The 27053-nt window shown below is 33.5% G+C and overlaps 1 protein-coding gene across 22 annotated transcripts in view; it reads left to right on the forward strand.

The window, feature by feature from the left end:
- Positions 1-27053, forward strand: part of LOC124948767 (syntaxin-binding protein 5) — a 50178-nt gene that overhangs the window by 15970 nt on the left and 7155 nt on the right. For 4 of the 22 annotated variants that reach the window (XM_047492897.1, XM_047492894.1, XM_047492889.1 and 1 more), the window contains 11 exons: positions 17-151; positions 2985-3048; positions 6447-6651; positions 6860-6935; positions 7036-7190; positions 7382-7673; positions 7768-8011; positions 8144-8403; positions 8724-8913; positions 12920-13258; positions 13713-14214. In XM_047492897.1, the coding sequence (XP_047348853.1) occupies positions 17-151; positions 2985-3048; positions 6447-6651; positions 6860-6935; positions 7036-7190; positions 7382-7673; positions 7768-8011; positions 8144-8403; positions 8724-8913; positions 12920-13258; positions 13713-14214 (2462 nt within the window). Of the gene's footprint in view, positions 1-16; positions 152-2984; positions 3049-4638; positions 6340-6446; positions 6652-6859; positions 6936-7035; positions 7191-7381; positions 7674-7767; positions 8012-8143; positions 8404-8723; positions 8914-10431; positions 10465-12919; positions 13259-13712; positions 14215-18527; positions 18574-21643; positions 21726-27053 lie in introns of those variants that run through there. The other 18 variants (XM_047492900.1, XM_047492902.1, XM_047492904.1 and 15 more) reach the window with 14 other exon arrangements.

Genomic DNA, 27053 nt, shown 5'->3' on the forward strand with positions numbered 1-27053 from the left:
TCTGTTTCCCAAACAGGATAACCTGCATCCATCTGCCACTTCAGAGCAAATGGCTTTACGTTGGTACCGAACGTGGCAATATTCACGTACTCCACATCGAAACGTTCGTTCTATCCGGATACGTAATTAATTGGAACAAGGCTATCGAAATGTAAGTATTGAAAATTATTGCGACCGTATGACGCGTTAAACTGATCGTATACACTGTTGCGATCGCCGCAAATTAGACCTCTTTCTCCACAGACAGAACACGAAATTATCACCTATTTCCAATCCTTTTTCCCTAACCACGTTCCGTAATTGATGATGCTGATATCGTTTTACGCGATTGCGCGGACAGAATCTGTTTCATTCTGTGGAAAATTTAACGCGAAAGAGAATGAAAGTAATAAAAAGTAGTAAAGAGAGAAAAAAAAAGTATGACGGCAGATTCGCATAATTTCGGCTATTTTACTTCCTTGATGTTAGGTAAGTACACAAAACGCACAAACTATTCGCTGGGATGCATATTCAAGTTTCATCGAAAATTTCTCATTTTCTTGCGAACATGTGATGAATACCGGAAGACCCGATGATATGTTTTAAGCGATATGAATTATATATTATAGGCGTACGTATTATAGGCGAATAAATTTTTTTGTAGCCTTTTTATGGCAATATGGCGTGCTATAACTTTTATAATATAAAAGTTAACTTTGTTGTAAATGAGATATCGAACGCAGTAAATCGTGCAACAAGCACATATTAATTACGTAGTTTTGGCTCACATAAATGTGCAAGAATGCGCGTTATGACGGAGATAATATCAATGTGCTATAGTGATGAATTGTCTCCGAATATCTAATCAGTGGCACAGTGCCATCAGTGGACACGTGTTATTCGTAGCATCTTATGTAATAGTATTTACGTTCGATTTTTCCTTTTTAGGTACGACTGTCGGAAATGTTTTATTCAATCTAGATCAAGTGAAATTTTCTCCTTCGTTCTATAATCCTAATGATTTTTATGCATTATCATTCTGCATAATCGTTGCAATTGTTTCACTCGTTTTTCTCTTGTGAAATTATTTTTAGACATGGTCATTTGTGTATATATATATATATATATATTATGTTTAAAAGCTGGAGAAAGATCAACAAACATTTTGAGATTGTCTGCAAAATATGTATTTTCCCATGTTATATCAGTCTGAAATTATGATTAATATCAGTAGATATGATATAAAAATTTTCTGTAAAATTTCATATGCGAACGTTTTATTTCACGTAAAGTTAAATGTTAAAACATCTATATTTATATTTTGTAAGTAATCCTGGGAATTTATAAAAATTATATACAATGTTTACGTAAACTTTTTTTACGTAGATTTTTCGTTTGTAATATTTTTGAAACTTTATCGAAATTCATTCGGTAATGTCATTATGAATTAAAAAGATGTATTTACGGTCTACAGAAGTAAATTCTCGATAGAATAAGTTAGGTTATTTCATTAATTTTTCTTTTTTTTTTTTTTACGTTAGAATGTTTATAGAAAAATGAGCTTTATGGAATCGATTAATTTATTAATTTTTAACATTAAAATATTTTAAGTGATTAGTCTGAAATTTAAGGTATTTTTGCATTTTTCTGCTATTGCAAAAATTTTTGATTTATTTCAGTCAATTTGTTGCTATAGTCAGATAAGTTTACGCAAAGAGACTTATTCAGAAAACGTCATGATACGTGCAGAATTTCAAATAGAATTGAAAAATACTTCTATCAAAAACTATGACAAGCAAATATTTTTTGGAATGGTGATTGTATAACACTCCCTACGGTCGTGCCTGAAAAGAAAAGAAGGTTTAGGGAGAAGGAAAGAAAGAGAAAGAAAGAGAGTGAAAGATTACAGAGGTGCTCTCCGTATCGAGGAATATAGATATGTCACATGACGATGGTGTTGCGTAGCTTTCAATACTAAAAAAAAAAAGAAAAAAAAAATAGGAGAAGGAGAAAAGAAAAAAGAAAAAAAAAAGTAAAAGAAAGAAAAAAGAAAAGTGAAAAGAAAAGAAAAGAAAAGAGAAGAGAAGAGAAGAGAAGAGAAGAGAAGAGAAGAAGAAAAAGAGAAAATAATACAAAAGAGAGGCGTTATCGTTAATACGAGCTCCGATTTTCCGTTCGCCATTTCGTGTTATATGAATATGTATACGAAGGGAAGAGGAACGTAAAGGGCTTGTATTCAGAACGTGTTCTTTAGAGCTATTAGAGAGAGCCCTTTTGTTTTTCAAGATTCTCGATGGTAGGTACGTACCTTTACGAATCGGCTCTTTAACCCCCGAAAAGCATAAGGGCGTTATTATCGCCAAACAATGCGTTTTGAATACGGGCCATTGAGTTTAGTCGAACCAATATTTTAGATGGAACAAATGACGGATACTAACTGGAAATTGAATGCGCCCGTTTGTATATGCGAGTGTGGACGGTAATGATCTTGTGACCCCCTTTTATCCTGCTTTAAAATGATTTGAACGAGAAGATACTATCGACCATATAGACTTCAATCTCCTTACACGGGTTATAGACGGTTTAAAAGCGGAGAAAAACTAGTATGGCAATCGGATAGTCCATAAATTTTTTAACGTCGTCCAGCTCAATGATTACTCGTTTGCCTCTCCTGATATCGTTGTGTTTTATTTCTGTGTTATGCCCGCAGGTGCATTAGATGAACGTCTTGACGTGTGATAAGAAACTAGACGAGAGAGTACAAATTTATAAAGGCAGAAGCATGTAATAGATCATTCCTTTTCTTTTTTTTTTCCGCCTTTCTCCCCCCTCCCCCACCCCACTAACACGAAAAAAGAACGAATTAATATATATACTTTTACTTTATGGGGGAAACAAAATTAATCCCTCTGCCACCCCCGCCCCCGAAAAAAAACAAACAAACAAACAAGAAAACAAGGCAAGAAATAATGTTATACACATGTATGTATATATATATTTTTCAGATCTAGAAAGACCCATCCTGGTGCTGTAGTACACTTGAGTGATATTCCTTTAGATTTGAGCAAGGTACGCGCGCTTTTGAGTACGTTTCTTTTGCATTATTTATCCATCCTTATCATAATATTTTTCATTAATACTTGCAAAAAAATGAAAACGTTAAAAAAAAAAAAGAAAAAAAAAAAAAGAGAAAAGAAACAAAAGAAATAAAAGCAAAAAAAAAAAAAAAGTTGTATTTTATGTGAAAAATGTACAGAACGCAGTACTCATTCTTGGATCATAAATACGTGGGCGAAACACTTTCAATATCTGCCATATTTCAACGAGGTACTCCTCGAGGTAAACGTTGAAATTGCGTGGTAATCGTCGAGCGTCCGCATAGCTTTGCATATCGGAGAAAGTGAGATTTATGCGTACTTTTTGAGAAAGTAAACTTTAACTTAAGTGATTCCGTATTTTAACATCGCGGAAAATGTAGAATGAATGTAATGAAAACGGCGCGTTATTATTCATATTATTTGAGATCACTCGGTAAGAATCCAAGAAAAATCTCTATTATCATTCTCTCTGACGTAACTTTCGAATGAACGATTACACAAAGAAAGTAAATCCTAGAGGAGTAATATTCCTGTGTTTCAATAAATATTCTTTTTCATAATTTCGAGCTCCAAATGTTCCAATCTTTTTCATTATGATAGTTAGATAATTTTACGTATTTATGATCAAAGACCAATCACCGCGATCTATCAAAATGTTTTGTCAGATTTTTTCGAATTTCTCTATTATTGACGAATTTGTCGTATTTAAATCCCATTAAGCGGCAGAAGTGTGTGCTTGCATGTTGTGTGTGTGCATGCGTGCATGCTGTAATTGTTGTATCGATGAACTTTTACTAACCGATGCTTTTTTTTTCTCCCCCTTAAAAGCTGAGTCGCAACGTTTGACGCGGCGTTTCTCGATCCCTCTTAATGTCATTTAAAAGCAATTCAATTGATCTCTCGTAAAAGGTATTGAGCGTGTACCGTAAATGCAAACTCATCCGAATTTCCAAACCACTTGGAATCGGAGATCGAGAAGGGCTGACGTCTGACCATCATAAATTTGTAACCGATTTTATAATGTCACATTTTATAATATAACCGAACTTACGGATTGCAAATGAATCGTGTTTTTACACTTTATCAATTTATCATTGTAGAATATTTCCTTGCAACAACGTAAGTTCTCTGTTGAAAGGATTGTCTCTGTTGAAATAATTGTGTATCAAATAATGTGTACGTATGTAAATATTGTTAATGTAATGCTACTTGTCATAACTCCGCTTATAATATACAACGAGTACAAAAGTATTTGTAGGCTATCTCAAATTAAATAATTTTTTATAGATTGAACAAAGAGCTTTGAATTTTTTAATAAAACTGGAGAAATTAGCTTGCTATGTGAAATATAACGAAATAATATGTTAGTAATAAAATTTTTATCGTTGTTTCTTTGTAGGAACGATAAAAATATACAAAAAGTGATATTTTAATAATTCTTTATGAAAAATTTCTTAAAAAAAAAAAAAACGACTATATACGATGCTCTAGACCTTTTTTTATTTTTTTTTTTTTTTTTTATGCATCCTGCAAATATTATCAAACTCGAGCAAGAATCCTAGAACAAGTTATACATGTTTAAAAATTTTTTAATTAGAACTAAAGTATTGAATTTCATTTATATTATTTCAACATAATGGCGATTTATTTAGATCTTTAAACATATACAATTTGTTTTAAGGTTGATTGAGTAATAAAATTCGCAAAATGCATATATTCAATTTTTATAAAAACACAGTGACAAACTTGAAAAACATGTATTTTGTATTTATTATTATTGTTATAAAGAGTTAGAATTTTATTCTTTTTATTATAAATAAATTTAATATAGCACATTAATATCTCCATTTCTATTAAAAAGATATTGAGTTTTTTATTTAGTCTATACAAAGTTATTCGATTTTAAATAGCATACGAATATTTATTTTATTTCTTGAATTTTGTCGTTGCTAATTTCAGGCTTTATATTGTCAGCAGGCACGTGTACATGTTAAATGTAAATAAAAAGCGTTCTACAAACAGCGATATATACATTATACATGTTCAAAGAAAGTTTACAGACACAAGATATGTATCGATAATTCCGATGAATCCCTGTAATTTATAATTGAAAAGTCGTTGTGTATTTTGACAAAATGCGTTACACAAGGAACGTGCGATAATAACATTTTAAAGTACAGACAGATTTTATATCCAATTATGATTCTGATAAATAATTGCTCGATACGTGAGTATGTTACAGTTGTTAAGTTTATATTGATCAACAGCAATTATTAAATTTCAATTATAACCTTGGGTAGATAGAGTTGCTTAAGATTATTTTAACGAGTTGATCTACATCGGATTTTTAGAGCAATTTACTACAGCGATCGATTCATGCATTAGATCGAAATCTAATTTATCTATTCTTTATTTTTATTAGATTGTCTGGAAAGAGTTCGTTTCACTAAAGTTGAATTAAAATAAGATTCTTTGTTCAAGGTTAATTTCGTCGTTGTTTGTGAAAAAGGAAAGGAAAACGAAAAAAAAAAAAAAAAAAATAAAAAATAGAAAAATGTGAAATATTTTTCCAGATAATCCCAGTATTTGATTGATATTAATTTTTACTTAGATTTCATTTCAGTTTTGTAATGACATGAATGTACATTTATGAAGAATCCTTGAGCATCAGTAATTAAGTTCGACGATTTTTGTATAATAAATCAATCGAAGTAGTCATGGATGATCCAAGCCTTTTATGTATCTGACATCGAATTTCTATGATTTATTTAGAGAGATTAGCTCGAGAACATCACTGTAAAAAGCCTCCATATCAGACCAGTAGGTCGTAGAAATTGAACTCTTGTTTGTTACTGACACTATGGGCCACGATCGCATACGTGGAGCTTGATAATTCATAAGAACTATTATCCTACATCGATCATTATCGTATCTTTTCGGTAAGAACGTCGTAAAACTTACAATTAGTATGATTCAGTAGTCATTGTTAAACAGTACATGTAATATTCTTCTTCTTCTTCTTCTTATTATTATTATTGTTATTATTATCATATTATCATCGTCATCATTATTATGGTTGCTATCATTATTACGATTAATATCAATTACAGAGTAATCTTTTGCAGAGAGCTCGTGGGATATGATCATACGCATTTTCATTCATCACAGTTTTCATATGCGCTCTCATTATGTGTATGCAGAATGCATTTTGTTGCGAGATACTTTCAGACTATCGTGATATAACATTTTAATCGCAAGAATAGTATGTATCATTAAAAATCCGTCATGAGTCTTTTGTCGGGCAAGAACACCATTTTGCCGCTGTATGTTTCGTACACCCCATCGCAGTTTGGAACTTTTTGTTTTCAGATTCTGATCGGATATGAAAGCGGACAGATCGTCTTTTGGGATTTGAAAACGAAGAGTGCGGATTACAGATGTCACAGCGACGAACCCTTGAAATCAATAACATGGCATCACGAAGGCAAACAATTTATGTCTAGTCACAGCGATGGTTCGCTATTGACTTGGACGGTGCGTCAATTAAAGCCAACAAATGTCACGCATCCACACGGTGAGAGTCAATATCCTCTCTTCGATTCTCTATGGTCATAATTGTGTTATCGGATATGTCAGGCAACACTCCTCCTACTATATAATATATTCTCGTTTAAATTCTCCCTTACGTTTTTGTCCCTTTCTTTTTATATCTCTCTTTATATTGTATCACGTCGTCAATGTCATCAAGTCTAGCGAAAAGTTTTTATTTTCTTTTTCTTTAGCGAAAGCTACCAAAGACGGAGAGCCGGAACCATGTAAATCTATACAAAAAGTGGAATGGAAACTGTCAAGATCCGGGTTCGTAATAAATTCGCCAATTCTTTTTCAATTCGTGATTTGTATTATTATCATACGAATTCTGTGAAGATTTAATTTTGAAACGTATAATTTCCTGCAGGGAAGCATACGTCATATTTTCCGGTGGTTTAGCGTATGACACAACTGGAAGAACTCCTAGTATTACAGTGATACACGGAAAAACCACGACGGTCTTAGAAATGGAGCACAATGTTGTAGATTTTATAACGCTTTGCGAAAGTCCTTGGACAAGTGGTATGTGATTTATACTACATCGAGATTTTTTTTTGCTTTTTAACTGTTTATTATATTTTTTTTTTTTCAAGGATGCTTTAAATAATTAGTTACAGCGATAACGATGACGTATTCTATGGAAAATTAATTCTATTTCAAAGGAAAAAAAAATTTTTCAGCTTTGCAAATGAATGTTGCCGATTCTTTCACAGATTTCCAGGATCCTTACGCTGTTGTGGTTTTACTACAGAACGATCTTGTGATCATCGATTTGTTAACTCCTGGATTTCCATGTTTTGAAAATCCATATCCAATGGACATACACGAATCACCTGTGACCTGTTGTGCGTACTTCGCTGATTGCCCGTCAGATTTGGTACCTGCTTTTTACTCGGTTGGATCTAAATCGCAAAAGAAAACTGGATTCAGTGAAAAAGAATGGCCGATCTCAGGCGGAGAATGGAGTTCTAGTTCGAGCAGTTACAATGAAATTATTCTAACAGGGTGAGTATTCATGAATATCCGACGGAAATTATTATTGGTCGGTCTAATATGCTTTTTTGTCGAGTGCGATTATAATTAATGCGATTATAAATAGGCATGCGGATGGTAGTATAAAATTTTGGGACGCTTCTGCCGGTACGTTACAAGTCCTTTACAAATTAAAAACGGCAAAGCTTTTTGAAAAGAGTAGAGTCCGAAGCGTGGATTCGGAGGAAGATCCATTGGCGATACAGCTTATTTATCTCTGTCCTGAAAGTCGAAAGTTGGCGATCGCTGGTTCGGGGAAATACGTTGTATTATTTAAATTTAAGAAGGCTGAAAGTATATCGGAAGTAGTCGTGAGTATTTCCTAATGTAATTTACGATATTTTTTATTATTATTGTATTATTAAAATAACATTAGAATATTTGTAAGATTAAAATGATATCATGACGTTTCTGAAAGATCAAACTTGGTGTGTACGATTTAGACATTAGAGATATCATTGGGCCAAAATTTATTGAGAGAAATAGAAACTTCGCCGGATCACGATGCGCCAGCGACGGGCAATGTTCCTTCAGGCGGGGAGTCCAAGCACACATCGGAATATAATCATCCATTGAAAGTGAAGACCGGTTTACAAAAACGAGTTGCTGGCTTTCAAGCAACTTTAATTTGTCTAACAATCGCACCGAGCGGGGAACAAACTGAAAACATAACAGCCCTCAGTTTAAATTCATCTTATGGATTGTATGTATCTGAAAAATTATATCGATTCCATTAATCCTTTATTTTTATTTAATTATTATTAAATTAATTTAACATCTTCTCGATATTTCCTGTTAATATTTTATGACTTTTTTTTTTTTTTTAAATTTGCACAAGACCTTTATCGCGAAAGAATTACATATATCTCGCATAACAATAAAAAGGTATCATTATATTTTTAATATTTGTTATATGATTTTTCTTTCTTTTTTTTTTCTTTTTTTTTTTTTTTTTGCGACAAAATTCAATCGATCTAACATAAACAGGGATATCTACGTAATGCATGAATTTTTGAATTTCAGAATGGCCTATGGAAACGAGACAGGGTTAGTAATAATCGATATCGTGCAGAAAATCTCTTTAATAGTGCTGCACACGGCGGACCTTGGCGGAAGCGGTGATCCTTACCAGCGAGTTCTGCGAAGTCCCAAGAGGCAAGATGATTCGAAGCGAGAAAACGAAGATAAAGCAAGGAGCCCGAGTGCAGATCAGGTAAAATGTACTTCTTTCTTATATGTTAGAAAGATATTTATTTTTCGGTTGTATTCTCTCCACCGTTTTACCGCCCTATTTGAAAAAAAAAAGAAAAAAAAAAAAAAAAAAAAAAAGAAAAAAAAACTTCTTGGAAACTTTAATTCCTGGACGTTTTTGCATTTTGCTTTATTTAAATACCATCGCTGAAATTATTTATCATTGCATGATTGTCGAATTTCCGTATAAGCTGACCATAAAGATTTTTTTTTTTACTAAGAAAATAGTTTAACATTTTATGCGGCATAGAATTTTCTCGATGACGAGTATAAATCGCTTTGATTTTTATACGTACGTCGAGAAACGATTTAATTTTCTCGCTAACATTCATGCGTAGGTGTTCTTTTTATATATTATATGTATAATCGTACGCGCGTTTTTCGCTCTTCAAGTGCTCGTTTACCGAGCATTATTATATATATCCGTTATTTTTATATAGCTTGCGTTCCTTTGTAGCCAAAATGAATTTTAGAGGCGTGTGATATGCATGAGCGTAAGAGATTTAAATCTTACCGTCTAAAATATCAAGCAATAAACTCTGTCGCGTACAATAAGATGGACATGTTGAATAGATGTCATTTTTAGAAATTTCAAATATTGTAGTGAAATTTTAATAGCAATTTTCGCGATAAATTATTGGCCCTCCTATATATTTTGCAAGGAAATGAAAAGCATATAAGAAAAAGCTTTCATAATTACATAGATTATTAAAAAATGTAAATCTTTCATTATCCAGTTTTTTTTTGTTTCTATCTGATTTTTTAATTTGATATAAATAACAAATTTCAAACGAAAATGTAAATAGGAGTATCGTAGGTATTTAGATTATTAAAAAAATGTAAAGATACGGCGCTGGGAAAACATTAATATACCTTGCAACACAGGGATGGTTCTAAAAAAAAAAAAAAAAAAAAAAAAAAAAAAAAGAAGTGTCCAAGAAGTTGCGTATCATAATTATTGTAGAAGAACGATGTACGAATAGTACAATTGATGATTTTCCATTGGAAAAAAGTACGCCCATCGAATTCGTGGAGTTAAATTGAAACATTATAGCAAATCATAATAATAATTCGCGATAAAATAAAGAAAATATTTTTTATAAATAAAAACTCGATCCAACACGATGATAGTTACTAATGTATATTAGATCCAATCGAAAATTGCACGAGCGATATTGGTCAAACTTGTCATTTTCCATGCGTCGGTATATCGAAGTTAATAATCATTTGTACTTTTTTTTATCGTTCTTTCAATCTCTCACATCATAGCATTGACATGTATTTTGTGGTATGTAAAATTAAATAACACAATACATACCGTTTATAATAGACAATTACGATAATGATACATTTGCCTTCTTTTCTTTTTTTTTTTTTTTTTTTTTTTTGTATTCTTTTTCTTTACCTTATTAATAGAATAATTTTAATAAGAAAGATATTCTGTGATCGCGCTTATGTACATTATGTATTTAATGTTTAGCTAACTACTATGTGTCTACCCACATTGAAACAAGTAAGGCCAACATTTTTTTAACTAAACGAATTGCTAGACACTTAAATATTCGCGTCATTAAGTTTTAATATGTGAAAGTTTTTCAGTTCTATCGGACGTAGGTAGTTTAATTGTTAGTGAGTTGTTAAATTATAATTGTAGTTCGGTCTATGGTATATTAAGTGATTGGATCGATGTTGGGTATGTAGAAATTAAATTATGCACAGAGGGACCAATATGGAGCATCTAAATTTGTAAAAATAAGTATTAGATAAACGGTATCGCTAAATGGTGCATTAAGATAACTTATATTCCGTGATATAATTTGAAATTCATTCCTGGATTTCAAATATACGTTTGATCGAATCTTTTATTGCATGCACGTTTTACTTGAAGCAAGATGGTGTGAATACGGCCTGTGATCTAGCACAGGAACATATGTATCGGAAATTTAATCGAAGATAACAAGAATTAGGAATACGAAATGAGACGAGGTTCGATATACTCGGGGCAATGCATTGTGTTAAAACTTCAATATATATATATATGTGAGATAAAAATTGCATGGACAAAATTATCAGTAATTATATATGCACTTTGTAACGATACGTAAAAACATACATTCACATACACACACACTCACATATATTATACGATTATACGGTGTATCTTATCTGTGAGTTCGATGGGAAGTGCAGGTTATTGCGTCGTTGTAGGTATAAATGAAAGAATCTTAGTAGGGTCGTTTATTTTATCAATTTTCTTCCTGTTTATACGGGCTTCGTCGTCGTTTCTTATATCATATCGACGACTTTAATATTCTTTACGCTTGGACACTACGAGTCTTTCATACGTATATACAATATATATGTCGTTGATAACAATATATAATAAGATTATTTATCTCGTATTATTACCATTGTTTTTCCTTTACGAAAGTTTTTCACTGCATGTAATGCATATCTGCACACATAAAGATTAATTGGTTAATGTTAGTATAGATAGATGTTAATTTTTTGCAAAACTCATTAGTTCATTCAAAATGTATTTCGTTATTATTTTTTGTTTGTTAAAGAATTATTATTAAATTAATTACTTTTATGATACATCTTCAACGCGGATATATATAGATCAGATGAAATGTATAAATATTCATCTTAAATCTTATTTATGTATTGCTTTTGTTGATAAATGAAGAGAAAAAATAGACATCCTCTTTGAAATGCAATTATATAATATCAGAGATGTTTTAAAGTTACTCTCAAGATAGATACTATATATAATTTCGTTAGATAGACTTCTTGGATATTTTCGATCGTACGACGACTCCTATATAATCCTATATTTAAAACTATTTAGAAGTAAAATTGAAATTTCTATTCGAAAAACAAAGCTGTATTGCTTTCCGTAATGGGGATACGTATACTTGAAGAATCTTGAATAATTCTTTATCATTAGACCGATTTCTAGTACTATAAAAAATTTTACGAGCATCTTAAGCAATTATGATAATCAGACATCTCGTCTTGCAGAATGTATTATTTAAATATTCTTTGCTCATGGTCTTATCTAAATATCGCAAATTCCTTATCGAAACTGGGAAGTGACAAGTGACCACGTTTCTGCAATATTTTCTTTTCTTTTTACTTTTTTTTTTTATTTTTTTATTTTTTTATTTTTTTTTTTTTATTTAAAAAACGTTAGGTTCGAATTATTGCACTTCTCATAATTTTCTACATTTAATCGTTCAAACATTAAAACATAACGATTACTGATTACGTATAATTAAAAATTTTCACTTATTATATTAATTCTGATAGAAATCCGTAGGAATTTCACGCGGCTATCAGTGTGTTAAGTGACATGTGTGTGGTGTTTCGAAGACATAGTAAACGATTATGCTCGAAAGTAACACTTAATCTTTTTTTTTCATCGACGGATGTGGTTAAAAAAAATTCATCGAATCGAGTGTTACGTCAAATTTTTTTTTCTTTTTTATTCATTATTGAATAATGTATAAACTGTTATTTCGACAGAACGTGCATTAAACGGGCATCAAAATATAAAATGCAATCGAAAATATAATACTCGTAGGTCTTTTTCTGATGGAGTGTTGAAAGAAACTAAAGAAAGGGAAATGAAAAATTAATCATAACCGATAGTCGACAGCGTGGTGTGAAACTATATTCGAGAAAGAACATGTTATCGCGTTGGTCAGCGATAATCGCTAGCAAACATCGAGTATAAGGAAATACCTTAATACGAGTATAATTTTCAATTTTCGCGTTCAAATCGGTGCGGCCTTCTCGTTTAAATCCGACGGCGAGCGTGTTTAATTTAATGGCAGCGATAAAGGAGACGCGCTAAACATAATACGATTGGATTGTGCCTGCTTTTAGTCGTAGAACGAATGTTCTGTTTTTTGTACCTAATGAACCGATTGATTGTGCAAAGCCCAACATGTTGAATCCATCAGACTCAGCCGGAAGCGACGAGGGAGAGCGAGCCGATATTAACGATGCCGCTAGCAGATACTCATCAACATCAACAGCAACAACATTCTCAGTGTCAGCGTGCATCGCCACGTGATTCGAGTTGTCCGGTCGGAAGCAATGTTGAAAAATTGACCGAGGAATCGACGAGCGAGGGCTCGGCCAAGCTTGTCTCTGGAAGTACAACTGCATCGAACGGTGAAGACAGCCCGAAGAATCATGGTTGGAAGGGTTTTCGTCTGAAACGACAGCTCAGCAAGGTCGATCTCAAGATAAAGAATACGTTTGCGTCGTCCTTGGTGTCATCTCAGAATGGGGTACTTGTATGTCCTTTTTAAGATGCTCTTACATAACGGGAAATCGTTTTATCGGACGAATCGAACATATTTTCGTCTACTTTTCTCCTTTGGATTTTTCTCTTTTATTTTTTTTCTCTTTCTCTCTTTCTCTTGTTCTATTTTTTTCTTCTCTTTCTTTCTCTCTGTCTGCTTCTCTCTTATCCAATTTCCGAAGCGTCTTCTTCTCAAGGTCGTCGCTGTCAATTATCTCGACCTTGTTCGCGGTACGTGTCAATTCATTCTCGGGATCTTCTAACTAGCTACCGAAAGGAAGCGGTGCAAAGTGGGCCGCTACTATGTTACACACATACGCGTGTCTTTCTATCTATATATACGTACTAATATAGCTACGTGCAAGCTGATGGTCTTTACTACTTTAGGCGAGTTCAGTTGTAACGGGTCGATCGACTGAAAGTTCATACGAGTACCCCATTTCCAGCAGGTAGGCAGTGAGAGTGCCCCTCCGAAGAGTTCTTCCGTTTTTTATTGCAACGTCAACGAGTCCTCGAGAGCTCTTTCACCGGTCGAAAGTCTTGAGACGGAGGAAGATGAGTCGGTCTCCTGTGCGAATCCTTTGGGTCGCGAAAGTCCTCAAGCTTCTTGTCCTCATGATACGAAAAATGCAGATACCGAAAGCGAGAGACAAAGCGGAGTTGAACGTAACGAAGCCGTCGAAAGAACTCACACGGCGAACGTTACGACGATGGCTACGAGCACGATGGCCGCGAGACCTTTAGAATTGTCCTTGCATGAGAACGATCGAAAGCCACGATTGAAGAGGATAGTGATGGGGATTCAGAGTAAGAGAGAGGGACGTCTACTTTCCGTGCCTAATCTGAAATACCAGAAAACTGATGGATCAACCGTTTGTGACCTAAGATGCGAGGATAACACGGCACCAGTCGCAGACTCCTTCACTGGAAATCTTATAAGAAGATTCAGTAAGTGTTTTAATCTTACAAATAGAGAAGAGTGTTGTGTTGCTCGTGTGGCCTTTTTAGAGATTAACGGTTAATCGTATTAGAGATTACTGCATTGTGATTGAATGTGTTGGCGAACGCGTGTGTGAATGTGTGAAGCTGCGCGTCGTACTATTAACGAGAAAGCCTAATATATTTCTTAACGAGAAGCACGCGTTTAACTAATTTCTATTAATTAACGTTCACGTGCGATAACAATATGCGCGAATCGTTACTGCTAACACGGTGGCCCCAGCTATTAGTTTTTCTTCTAACATACTTACCTTTCGTCGGAGACGACACAATTTTATCTAATTGTTTAATCATCGATTTTATTGTTAGACATTATAAAATTAACGATATCTAATTCTTTCTCGGTATATTTTGATTAAATAATAAAATAGAAATGTCTCCGGCTAGAGGTTAAATTATTTTCTTTAATCGATTCCGTTTGCCATTTGAAATGATATTTTCTCTGATATTAATGAATGAAAGACGAAGAATTTGAAAAAAGTAATTGATTCTTGAAAAGTTTGATCAAAGGGTAACGGATACGGTCGTTGGCTATTATTTATTCGCGGGTCTCGAATATGAATCAATTAGAATTCTTTTGATAATAGGGGTACGAGAGAATGAGCATATATATATATATATATAGTTATGTGGAACATCATAAGAGTCAAAGTAGATACACCAATGGAACACCATAATTGCACGATGTGCCGCTAGCACGTTCTATAGTTTAAAAGTTTTGCCCTGGTGCATTGAAAGGATACGTTCTATATTATAAATTAAAGTGTGTATCTATTTGGTGCGTCGGTCAACGTTTTAGGCGCAACGGGTATGCGTTTCGAATGAGATAGCATGTTTCACTGGCAATTTTAGTAAGCACTGCTTCGGTAGAGTCATGATATGTATCGTTTAGCAAATAAACCGATTTATATTAAGCGCACGGAGATATATCTGTGAAGCGTTGTTTTAGCTTTTATCGAATATGAGATCTAAAGTGGATCATCTTTACGTACTCGTCAATAACTATATCCGTTATTCTCTCTCTCTCTGTATATATATATATATATACACATTTCCTTCCAAAAAGAAAGAAAAAGACAAGAAAAAAAAAAGAATATATACATACATAGAAAATATACACCGCATTGGCAGTACTAGCGCGAATTAAAGAAGGAAGTCAGCCTACGGCGATTTGTCTGAGTTAAACTAATGTTACACGGAAAGCTATGCTAATCCTCGATACGCTTTTCTGCCCCATTTTTTTTCTTTCTTCTTCTTTTACTTTTTTCTTTTTTCTTTTTTTTTTTTTTTCTTTCTCTCTTTTTTCTTCCATATCCAGCGGCGGATAGTAACGTTCTAGGGGCGATCGATATTTTCTCATCGTCTATTTTTCAGTATTGTGTTTCACGTCGAATAATCGGAGGAACGAGTTCATGTACTTACTTGGATCATAAGTTACTCGATATATTTTTCGATGAGGATGAATCCTCTAAGAGAGCTCTATTTTTTAAATTTCAGGTTATATGAATTTCTAAGATTAAGCGATCCGCCTCTGTAAGCCTTTTCCCTTTTTTAATTTCATCTCTTCTTATACCTTTCCTATACCTTTTTCGTCTCATTCATTTTATTATTCATTTTCTTTTCTCTCTCTCTCTCTCTCTCTCTCTCTCTCTCTCTCTCTTTCTCTCTCTCTCTCTCTCCTGACTTCCTGGTTCCATCGCCTCCTCTCGTTTATATACATACTCTGTACTTTCGGTGTTAATGGAAATGCATAGGATGCCCGTAGAAACGCATGAGATAGAAGTCTTACATGACGCATCATCTTTTGAGACTTTATGCGACCATAATGCGAGACTTTATAAGACCAATGTATGGTCCATTTTTTATATTCTCTTAAATTTCTCGTATCGCCATTATGAGAAAGTTAAACTTGTTTGTAATTTTTCTAAAGATAAACAAATATTTTCTTTTTATATATATATATATATATATATATATATATATATATATATGTATATAAGAGTCAAGAGGAATTTAGAATTTGAAATCACGATTGTTTATAGGAATGATAGGATATTTTGATATTAGATTATGATTCTCTAATCGCATTGAAATTATTTTTGCGAATAATTTGATTACCATCTAAGAATTTCATTGTGGATTGAAATATTAATTAATTTTTATTGAAATATCTGAAGAGAATATTTTTTAAAAATTTGTGGATACATCGTTGGTAATATTGAGAAAGTTTATCCGACGTTTATTTAAGATCAACGTTGATACTTTAAAACTTGTTTTCTTATTTCCTGCATTAAAATTTTATTTTATTGATTAATGAAGAAGGATCTTGAGAGAAATATATTCTAAATAACTTCGATATAGTTCAGAGGAATCGATTTTTATTTTTATTTTTTTTTTTTTTTTTTATAAATACATTCATTTACTTGTCGTAACTTTTTAAATTCTGCAATTCTTTAAAAACTTATTTTTCTCATGGATTTTATAGGATCGTATATTTCTCCATCTTTTTATATCGCGTATAAATTAAACGCTGTAATTTTTTCTTTCTTTCCTTTTTTTTTTTTTTTTTTTTTTTTTGGTGGTTGATAAAGATGATTTCGATTTGAATCAGAAAAACGCGAGAAGAAATATATCTTTTGGATAAAGATAAAACATAATTCTTCACGAAACATCGATCATTTCTTTATCGAGAGGATGCCTAAATTTTCTTTCGTTTCTTTCGTTTTATCGATCAATTTTTTATCATATTCATACATAAAAATCCTCATTATATTTATATTATGAAAAATGTTTTTATGAAAATATTGTTTCGTCTTACGAATGAATTCTTATTGAGTAGCAAACGTATGTTATCAGAATATTCAAACATTTTACAGTAAAAGAAAATGTATAAAAGAAAAGAAAATTTATAAAGAAAATGCATAAAATATAAGAGTATATATGTACGGAGACGCATAATACACGAGACTCTTTCACTCGTTTGTTCTTTACCAGACTTTATACAAGTCATTTATTTTATTTTTCGTCTTGCCATTCTTGTGAATCGACAAAAGATGAAAAAGGGATGCAAATGTTGTTATTGTTATATGAACAGGACAGGTAGGCAATCTTTCTTTGTATTGACCCTGTTATAGTCTTACTTTATTTTTCCTCCTCACACGAAGCTCTACAGAATGTATAGCAACGAAGTGGGGAAAATCTAATGCAAATTGAACGTACGTACGTACTGGTAAATAAAATTTTACTTATCTATCGAAGGATAAAAAAATATGTTGAATATTAGATACGAAAAAAAGGAGAATGAGAGAGAATGAAAGGGATGGGTATTTGTTAAAAAAAAATGGTATTACATATAATAAACAATCGGTATTATCGTCGGAATCGAGGCAACGTTGAAAGGTATCCTTTTTATACTACGATATCGCGTATCATATGCTTTACCATAGTAGTATGATACGAATGTCTTGGATTCAAAATCGTCAAACTAAAATCTCATCGGAGATTGAAAAGAAAACTGATCTTATTTGGTATGGATTTTTAAAGATATGACTTTTCCATTTTCTCTATATATATATTTTTTTTTTATATATGTGTATATATATATATATATATATATATATATATATATATATTTATATATTGTTCGGTCAGCCTGTATATACAATTTTCTTGACTAGTAATCCATGTGTTCTCCTGCTTGGATAAACAAATTCGATCATGCTCTTGTAGTCCGAACCTTATGGCACGACCCATGAGTATGGAATGCATAGTTGAAATGTTTTAACTTAGAATTTGCACCACCTTTTTTTTTTTTGGTCTGGATAGGAATTTCTTTTTATTATTATTCGTCTTTGCGCACATAGGCTATTGAAATATTTATTAAAATGTTTTGTTTCATTTGAAAAATCCTCTTTCCATGAACGTTCGAAGCTTTATCTCGAACAGAAGATGTTAGAACGTTTTTGTGGATTTAACATCATATATATATATATATACATACACATACACATACGTGCATATACAATCGAAAGACGACAATTTTTAAATTTTTTGCATTTTTTCGAATTTGAGCGTCATATAATGCCAAAGAAAAAAAAGAAAAGAAAAAAAAAAAAAGAAAAAAAAAAAAGATTAAAAAAAAAAAAAAAAAAAAAAAAGAAAAAACAACAAAAAAGAAAAAGAAAATTATCAGCGGTTTATCTCTGACCGTTCATCGTTCCGGTAAACGGTGTGAGGAGATTCTACTCTAACCACTTTTTCAGGTTCAAATCAGTTTTGCGGTCTTCCCCGACAGCAAGCTCGATTCAGGTAACACCGAAGAAGATTTTTCATTAAATATATCGCAGTTGTCTTATCACCGAGAGAAAAGTACGACGATTGACGCGCTTTTGTGTTCGATTTTCTGAAGACGCACTTTGTATAATTGCACCATTTGTCATGACACTTCCCACATTTTTTTAATTTAATTATTGCGTATGAATTACGACCGAGGATCCTGGCTTTTTCATTTGTATTTATTAATAAAGTCGATCGACGTACAATCGAGGAAGAGTTACACGATCATTATCGATCGAAATCATTCAAGTGCTCGAACACGTGTTCACAGTAGCTTAGGTACATTGTTAAAGTTTAAAAAAGATCGCGAATAAAGTTCTTACGGTGAAGAAATATCGAATGTCACGATATGTAGCCGATCGACAAATGGACTCTCAAAAATGACAGGAAAATTCCATTTCGTTCTATGGCAAAATGTTTTATTCTCACTCTGCTTTTCTATATTGTATACACATATATATATATATATACATATATATAAATTGTATATAATTGTATATGTGCAATATATATATATATATATATATATATATATATATATATATATATACGTATATACACACACACACATATATATATATCACAATGTATGTACAATTACACACGAGCACCTTTCTCTCGGTACAGCGTCGCTTTTCAAAGCTTTTCGAGATATCTTTTAAATGGTTTTGCACGCATTAGCAATAGTAATGATAATAACACGACGTCACAGCATCATTGATTAAATGACGAAATGTCGACTTGTTTCGCTCGCGTATATTTTTGTATTTTATTTTTTGAATATATACCTATATACACGTGTCACATGTACATAACAATATAGTCCGAACGTTATACTGCGAGCAATCGACTGTGTAAGTTATGGTTGACAGGGTGCTTTGTGGATTACTTTTGTTGGCTTTTCCTGGCCTACATTGACTAACTGCTATAGAGAAGACTGTATAGTACATATCAATGTGTATTTCACAAGGTGGTCGTTACAAAGTGGGAAAACGATCGTACGCTCGACCTAGGAAGGTGCTCTTCGATCGATCGATATTCAAGCTTTTTCCTCTTCTTTCTTCTTTTCCTTTTAAAGGAAACCACGTTTTTCTTTTTTCGTAGTTTTTTCTCTCGAAACGATCGATATACATAATTGTTACTGGATTCTCTCATTCGAAGGTCTTTTCATGTTAAAATTTTTTGATCTTTGAGATCCGAGTTTAAGGGCATTTGATAGGAGACAAGTTTATTCCTCTTTAAAATTTAAAGCCAAGTTCAGATGACTGCACTAGATACATACCATTCCAGAAGTCGTAACAATTAATTTATTCTGGGTAAGTTCTAAGTTGTATTCTTCTTCTTGATGTTTAATGAATGTACAATTAATAATGAGAACAGAAAAACTTACGAATTATCTCGCTTTAGTTTTCTTTAGATTATTATTATCAACGATATAATCAAGATATATTGATATCAAACGATTATTGAATTATTATTGTTGATTATACGATATCATTCTCACAAATATTTTCGCAGCGTAAAGTTTTATTGTAGATGTTGGCAAACGTTGTTAATATTATAGCATGCTTTTTACATTTCGTGCGCATGTATTTTCTTTTAGCCTTATATTTGATATATTCCTCGATCATGGTAGTATGGCCATCAGGAAATATCTGAGAAAAAAAGTATCCACGAGAAATCCTATATTTAATTTCTAATCTCGACTCAAATCACAATAATAATTTTAATGAGATCACATAGATAATGAATCATTTTATTTTTTGAAGCTTCGTTCGATAGATGTGCATTCGCTTTACGTTTGCTGACCTTATAATTATGTGTTTGCCCTGTGCAATTTCATTTACATCCTAATCATCGTTCCGTTTTTTTTTTGTTATCCTCTCCTCGTAAAAATCAAGTGGGAATGATATCGAATAGGTAGATCATTAAATTTGAATAATCGATTAAAGTTCAATTATCGTCGTAACATCGTTGTAAAAGAATATTCTTTTGTTACTGGAGAACAAAGTCGTATAAATATATAGTCGTATAAAATAATTTTGAAACTTTTTCAGCAAAAGAAAATCTGTTGTTACTGTCTAATGATTAGATGGATGGCATTGGATTACTATTCCAAGCATCTTATGCTTCCATCATCATCGGAAAATCGATCTCTAGACAGATTTATTTTATTTTATTCTCTCTCTCTCTCTCTCTCTCTCTCTCTCTCTCTCTCTCTCTCTCTCTCTTTTTGAATTCTTCACAAATCTCTTCGGAGAATATAATTTATTTATATTTTTTTGTCGCAACGATGTAAATCAACATGAACATGTTAAAACAGAAGAATTAACTTGAAATACGTTATATTTCCGTAATTATTTTACGAGCAAGTTTTAAAATTAATAAGATAATAATATTTATTTATACAAAATTTGCTTAATGTTTAAAGGGGCGAGGGAAGCAATTTTAAGGTGAGATCATAATATAATCACTTACAAATGCTAATAAATTCATCTGGTCGATGAAAAGTCGTTTTTTACAACATTAGAGAATTTCAACAAGTTTTTAAAGCAGATTTTTGAGAGGCGTCGTTCCAGGTGTTTTTTTTCTTTTTCATGTAGCAGCGAATAAAAGTGCAAGGTCGTTCGTGGATAAAACTCATATCCGACGTTCGTTCCGCATGGTCGCTGATTTTGCTTTTTTGAAAGTTTCATTCTAAATCACATTGATTTATAATATTGGAAACGATATAACGTAGAATCTTTTGCAAATTATTTTTAAAATGATTAAAAAAGATACTTGATACTTGATCATAATATAAAATCGTTTGATATTTCTGATATCTGATCAGTTGGCAAGACAATATTTCGTTGATAGTCGATTTAAATGTATATCTATCACTAAGATAGACTTAAGTATAAATATTTATATCGAAAAATTACTTCCTATCCATGAACGACTTTTGCAGAATACATAGGAGAGAATAGCTGGTATAACGAGCTAGTGATCGTTCTATTATTTTTATATTCCCTGTCACATTTGACGCATGAATGATTTATAGATGAACGAGATGTACGTATCGCTGGTAACTGGAAGAAACGTGGTTGGCAGTGCTGGGAATGTTGGTGGTAGCAGTGGTAAGGGTGAGAGCGATAGCGACCAGAATAATGCTTCGAGCGTTAGCGAAACTCTCGGTAATCGGGGTGTTGACGATAGCGAGGAAGGTGGTGGTAGTGGTGGTGGTAGTATCGTCGAGTATAGAGCTGGAATTGGCGGTAGATGTGGCGATGGTGGAGGTGGTGGTGGTGGTGGTGGCGGCGGCGGCGGCGGCGGCGGCAGCGTTGTTCGATCGTTGGCCACGCGTCGTACAAGCGGTGTGATCAACACAGCTGACGACGAGCATAATAATACCGGCATGGCTGTTCGTAAAAGCGCGGAAACGCGTCCACCGCGAACGACCGCCGTACGCAAGCTCCAGAAGTGTTTGAGCACGACTACAACCAGCCACTATGATGCGGATACTTACTGGGCCTCTGGCAGAGCCGGTTCCTCCTCAACGACATCCTCCCCGCACTCCCATGTTCTGCGTAGCAACGACGCGCGTGGCTATTCGTCTCCCGGACATCAGCCTTCTTCCAACTACCAGAACATTCTGATCAACACCAGGCAATATAGCAGCCTCGGTAGTATCGTCATTTTTAGAACGATTGTTTTTAATGATGTGTCGATTGCATCAATCACTGAGACATCAATCTTCTAATCTTCTATCTCTCTCTTTCTCTCTCTCGCTCTCTCTCTCTCTCTCTCTCTCTCTCTCTCTCTCTCTCTCTCTCTCTCTCTCTCTCTCTCTCTTTTTCTTTTTCTCTTCGCTATTACTAATTTTCTTCTTTTTTAATCCATCTACTTTCTTCTTTCCTTTACACCATCATATTCTCTATATTTTTCCTTTCCTTCTCCATCTCTTAAATCTATCTTCTTCTCATCTCATGAAACAGCATATCTTCTACAAATTATCAGAGGATCTCTGTGACTAGTCGAAAAGTATTTTTGCGCGTTAGCATTTTTGCGCGGCGTTGCTATGTCCATTCCGTTGTCTTGTTCGAATATATTCTAAGCGAGAGAGTTTTTAACTGATCAAACGTCGTTGTCGAAAAGATAAACGATAAGAAGAATCTAAGTTCATCAACGAGTCTATCGTTCAACGTTCGATTTAGCAACGCCGTTTCTGCGAACACATCTACTTCTTCCTACACTTTCCTGATTGTCTGTGATTGATAGTATCTCTGGTTTTCATGCCGATGTCAGTGTCAATGTATTTTCTCTCTCTCTCTTTCTCTCTCTCTCTCTCTCTCTCTCTCTCTTTCTCTAGTGGCTCTAATACTATCTGCACCCTTTTTTCTTGTTTTGTTACCACCGTCTTTTACATTACACTCGTGTACTCGGCAATGCGAAGTCTTGTTTTAGATGGGAACGAACATAAAAAATGAAAGAAAAAAAAAAAAAAAAAATACAAAGCGGCACATGTTATAAATCGCTTGAGATATACTTAGCTGTTGCACTTGCACCCTTCGAAAATGATGATCTTTCTTTCCGTTTATTAATTGCCTTCACTCTTTGACGACTCACCGAACTCTTGCTTGTTTATTTTATTTAATAATAGATGTGGTCTGACGTTGCATAATCCGTAATGGTGTATCTTGTCTGGATGTAGAATATAGGAGGCACAAACACTGTTTTGACGTAGTTGTTAACGTTAACATTCTCGAGTACATACTTGCACGCGCGCGTTTTGGACCGCTCGAGATCTTGGGGAAATGGAAGTGTTGTGCATTAACGAGCCTTTGTGTGTGTGTAAAGTGTACAACCGTAGATCCTTAATATTAGATGATATCGTGAATAAACATAATCAGAAAAAAAAGTGCAGAAATTTGATCGATTACGGCAATCAATTCAATAAGAACAATTGATTTGCATTATTTTAAATTTCTTTTCATTTCTTTAACTGGGACGATAAAGTTAAGTACATATAAAATAAGAAGGTAAAAGTTTCCAGTGAGCTCGCACGTGAGACAAACAACTTTAAAAGTAATTTTCTGATTTTCTTTTCTTTTCTTTTCTTTTCTTTTCGTTCCCTTTATGGCAGCGAGATAACATCTTTAAGATACCATTCGAGTTGCCTCACTTCTTCTATGGGCTTTAATTAATTCAAGCTTCAAGTGTCACTCGAAAATGTAAATAACTGTGGAAGACACTTTTTAGGAGCTTAGAAAGACGAGAGCATGTATCTCGAATTAGCATCTTGCATAAGCAAGTAAGTTTATCCACTCCGTTCATATCTGGTCCGTTTAACGGATAAACGATGCTATCTGTTTTATATGCATCGGATTGACGCTTCAATCTGTTCTAACTCTCATATTCGCGGAACGTAATCGGCGCCGTTTCGCGTATAATCAATCGCGTATTTCAAGGTGTGGATCCGTGACAAGGAGCCTCCTATAGTAGGACAGGACTGTATTGATATCGATCTGTATCACTTTGTGCGCGCGCACGCGTGTATACCACCAAACGGAGGAAGAGAAGAGGAGAAGAGATGTATATATCTATCCCATCCGATAAGATAACATTCGTAGTTCGATCGAAACTCGAACAAGAGTCTTCACCGAGAGTCCCTTTTGTCTCGAGGGAATTCGAGCTAAGCTAAACGAGTGGGCACACGTCTACAGTAAAATTTTCAAGTTGCACGCTCGGCGAACCATAAAGAAGTATGCCATCCAATTCCAAAGACCTCTTTATTGATTCGCGTTAAATGTCTTTTGTCCTTCGAGCTTTTCGAATATTCACATATATTATCGAAACTCACTTAACCTATTGAATAAGGGTCCATAATAATTCTAATTTTCAATTGCTAAATTGTTATACGAAAGTACGATGAAATCGTTATTTTTCTTCTTCTTCTTCTTTCTTTTCTTTTTTTTGTTGTTTTTTTTTCTTTTTTATTTATTAAAGCAAATATATTAATTCCAATAGATATTTTTTTTTCTTTCTATTCGATATTATAATTTATTTCTCGCACGTTATATCGTTTTGATGATTGAGGGGGAGGTTTTCTTCGCGATTAATTAATTCGCGGTAATCGTCGCGAATGCACAGAGTGGCGTGAGAATATATAAATTTCCAGAAGAACGCGTTGAATTTCACGAGGCGTTACGAAATATTGTCGCGCGCTTGCATTTCCGTATGTGACATTTCGTACAACTTTCCATATTTATGTACATTGTCCACATATACATACATATGTGTATGTACGCGAGATGATGTTACGATACGTTAGCGTCACATAAGTTCGCGCTTTCTCTCTCTCTCTCTCTCTCTCTCTCTCTCTCTCTCTCTCTTTTCCCCACCCTTTTTGTCTCTTTCTCTCTCGTACCGCTCGCTAGAATAGATGAATACCGTATCTTGCAGCATTCTCGGCAAATCTTAAGTAATTAATCCCGGTCGCGACGGTGGACTCATCAGAGTGTTTCATTGACAAAGCGTACTTCGTCGCCTGTCGTTAGAAATGAAGAGAAGAAGAAAGAAAACCGAGGGACGAGAGAAAAAGTAGAAAAATTAAAGAAGTGAGCTAACTATAATGGAATTACCTTGAAATTTATATATATATATATATATATATATACGCATACATCGGTTTTTTTGAAAAGCTTTTTCAAGAGTTTTCAATGAAAATGTAGACGCAATTTTTATTTAATTACATGATATATATATATATCTATATATTATTATATCTACATTTTCTAATTGAAAACGATGACCATCTCTACGAATAAGTCAATATGTATGTGTATGCGTCGTGTAGTCACGAGGTAATGGACTTTTAAATAAGGAAACTTTACGCGTACAAATTGCGCGTCTTTGACTTAGGAACGGGTACAGGATTGAGCAATTTATAATCGGAACTGTGCGAGGACGCATTGAAAACCGATAATTAGATCTCGTAGAATCTCTTATCGAACGAGATCCGACAATTTCTGCCGGTGTAAGATATCGTTAATAAGATCTTACATGGCATCCTGGATACATATATTAAAACTTTCTATCTTGGCTCGATCCTGACACCTTTCCAAAATTTATTTTAATTTATCGTGTAAACGTAAACGTCTTGAATAATATATTATAAGAATAGTATTTTAATGTTTTCAGCAAAACAGATACCTCCTATACGTATACATACATAGGTATTACGGACAAGATAGAGAGACACTTTGGAAGGAAGGAATGAAATCAGCAGAATAAATTTATTCCACAGATTAAAACAACGCACCGCAGGGCACTTTGCTACCCTCATTTTCATTTTGTCGACGCTCTCTCTTCCCCTCCTCCTCTTTTCAGATACTTCTAAAAGTTCGTCGAAAGAAAATATTTTATACGTTTCTATCGTAAGAAAGTTGAGCCGGCCGGTGATGTTAATTTAGCCTCGTCGAATACAAAATCAAAATTACCCTTAAAATCTTTACCTGCTCGATATCGATAGAAAAGCCTGCACCTAGTCGAGGACTGTATTTAGTACTCGCGCACGTGCTCGTTGAAAGAGGTTCTCCATTTATCGTAATACATATCCGAAGCCTGTATTTCGAAGAATCACCTTGCATTCGATGCTAATCCCTAGCCGTGTTATTATGCTGGCCCGTAATCGATGGTCGATGATCATTCTGCGTGTACTCGTAGAGCTTATGCTTTCGATAAAAAAACGATACACATCCGAGCATTCGAATTTCGAAAAGTTTGGATTCTTAAGGGTCTCTTTATTTTTGACCATTTTTTTTTAGTACTAGAATGACGTGTTCCATCCGATAAAACCTCCTGTAGCGAGTTTGACGATCGCATATATATATATATATGTATATATATATATATATTATACATATACATACATATAGTAGATATTAACGAATCGGTCGATGAATGTGATGCGATGTGATGAAAGATGTTACGATGCCGATTGCCGAATCAAGAAGTCATGGTAGTATTGTGTTGCTGTTATTGTCGTTGCTAATGCTCATGCTACTTGTTCTTGTCGCTGTTCCTTAACGTTTGAACATTGCGTCGATATTGTTGTTGTTTTAGCTGGCGCTCCCGTTGTTGTAATATTATTGTATCATTGTTATTTATTGTATTATATTTATCTTAATATCGTTGTAATCTGTCTCTATGAACGTACGATCTTTTGTTATAAATTCGTTTACATCGATACAGTGAATAATTTCAACTTATGTCCGTTCTAATCGTTGATCATGAATAGTATCGTTATTAAATCATTTCACGTTTCGATGTAAAATGATTTAACGAAAATCGATGAATATTAGAATCAGATATAATTTAATTATTATCAAATGATCACGTTGAAGTACGAAGCGTTGAAAGTATATATGTAGTATGTTGTGCATGACGCTTGTAGACAGATTAAACGAACT

The sequence above is a fragment of the Vespa velutina genome, chromosome 4 (assembly GCF_912470025.1).
Source record: "Vespa velutina chromosome 4, iVesVel2.1, whole genome shotgun sequence".
NCBI lineage: Eukaryota > Metazoa > Arthropoda > Insecta > Hymenoptera > Vespidae > Vespa > Vespa velutina.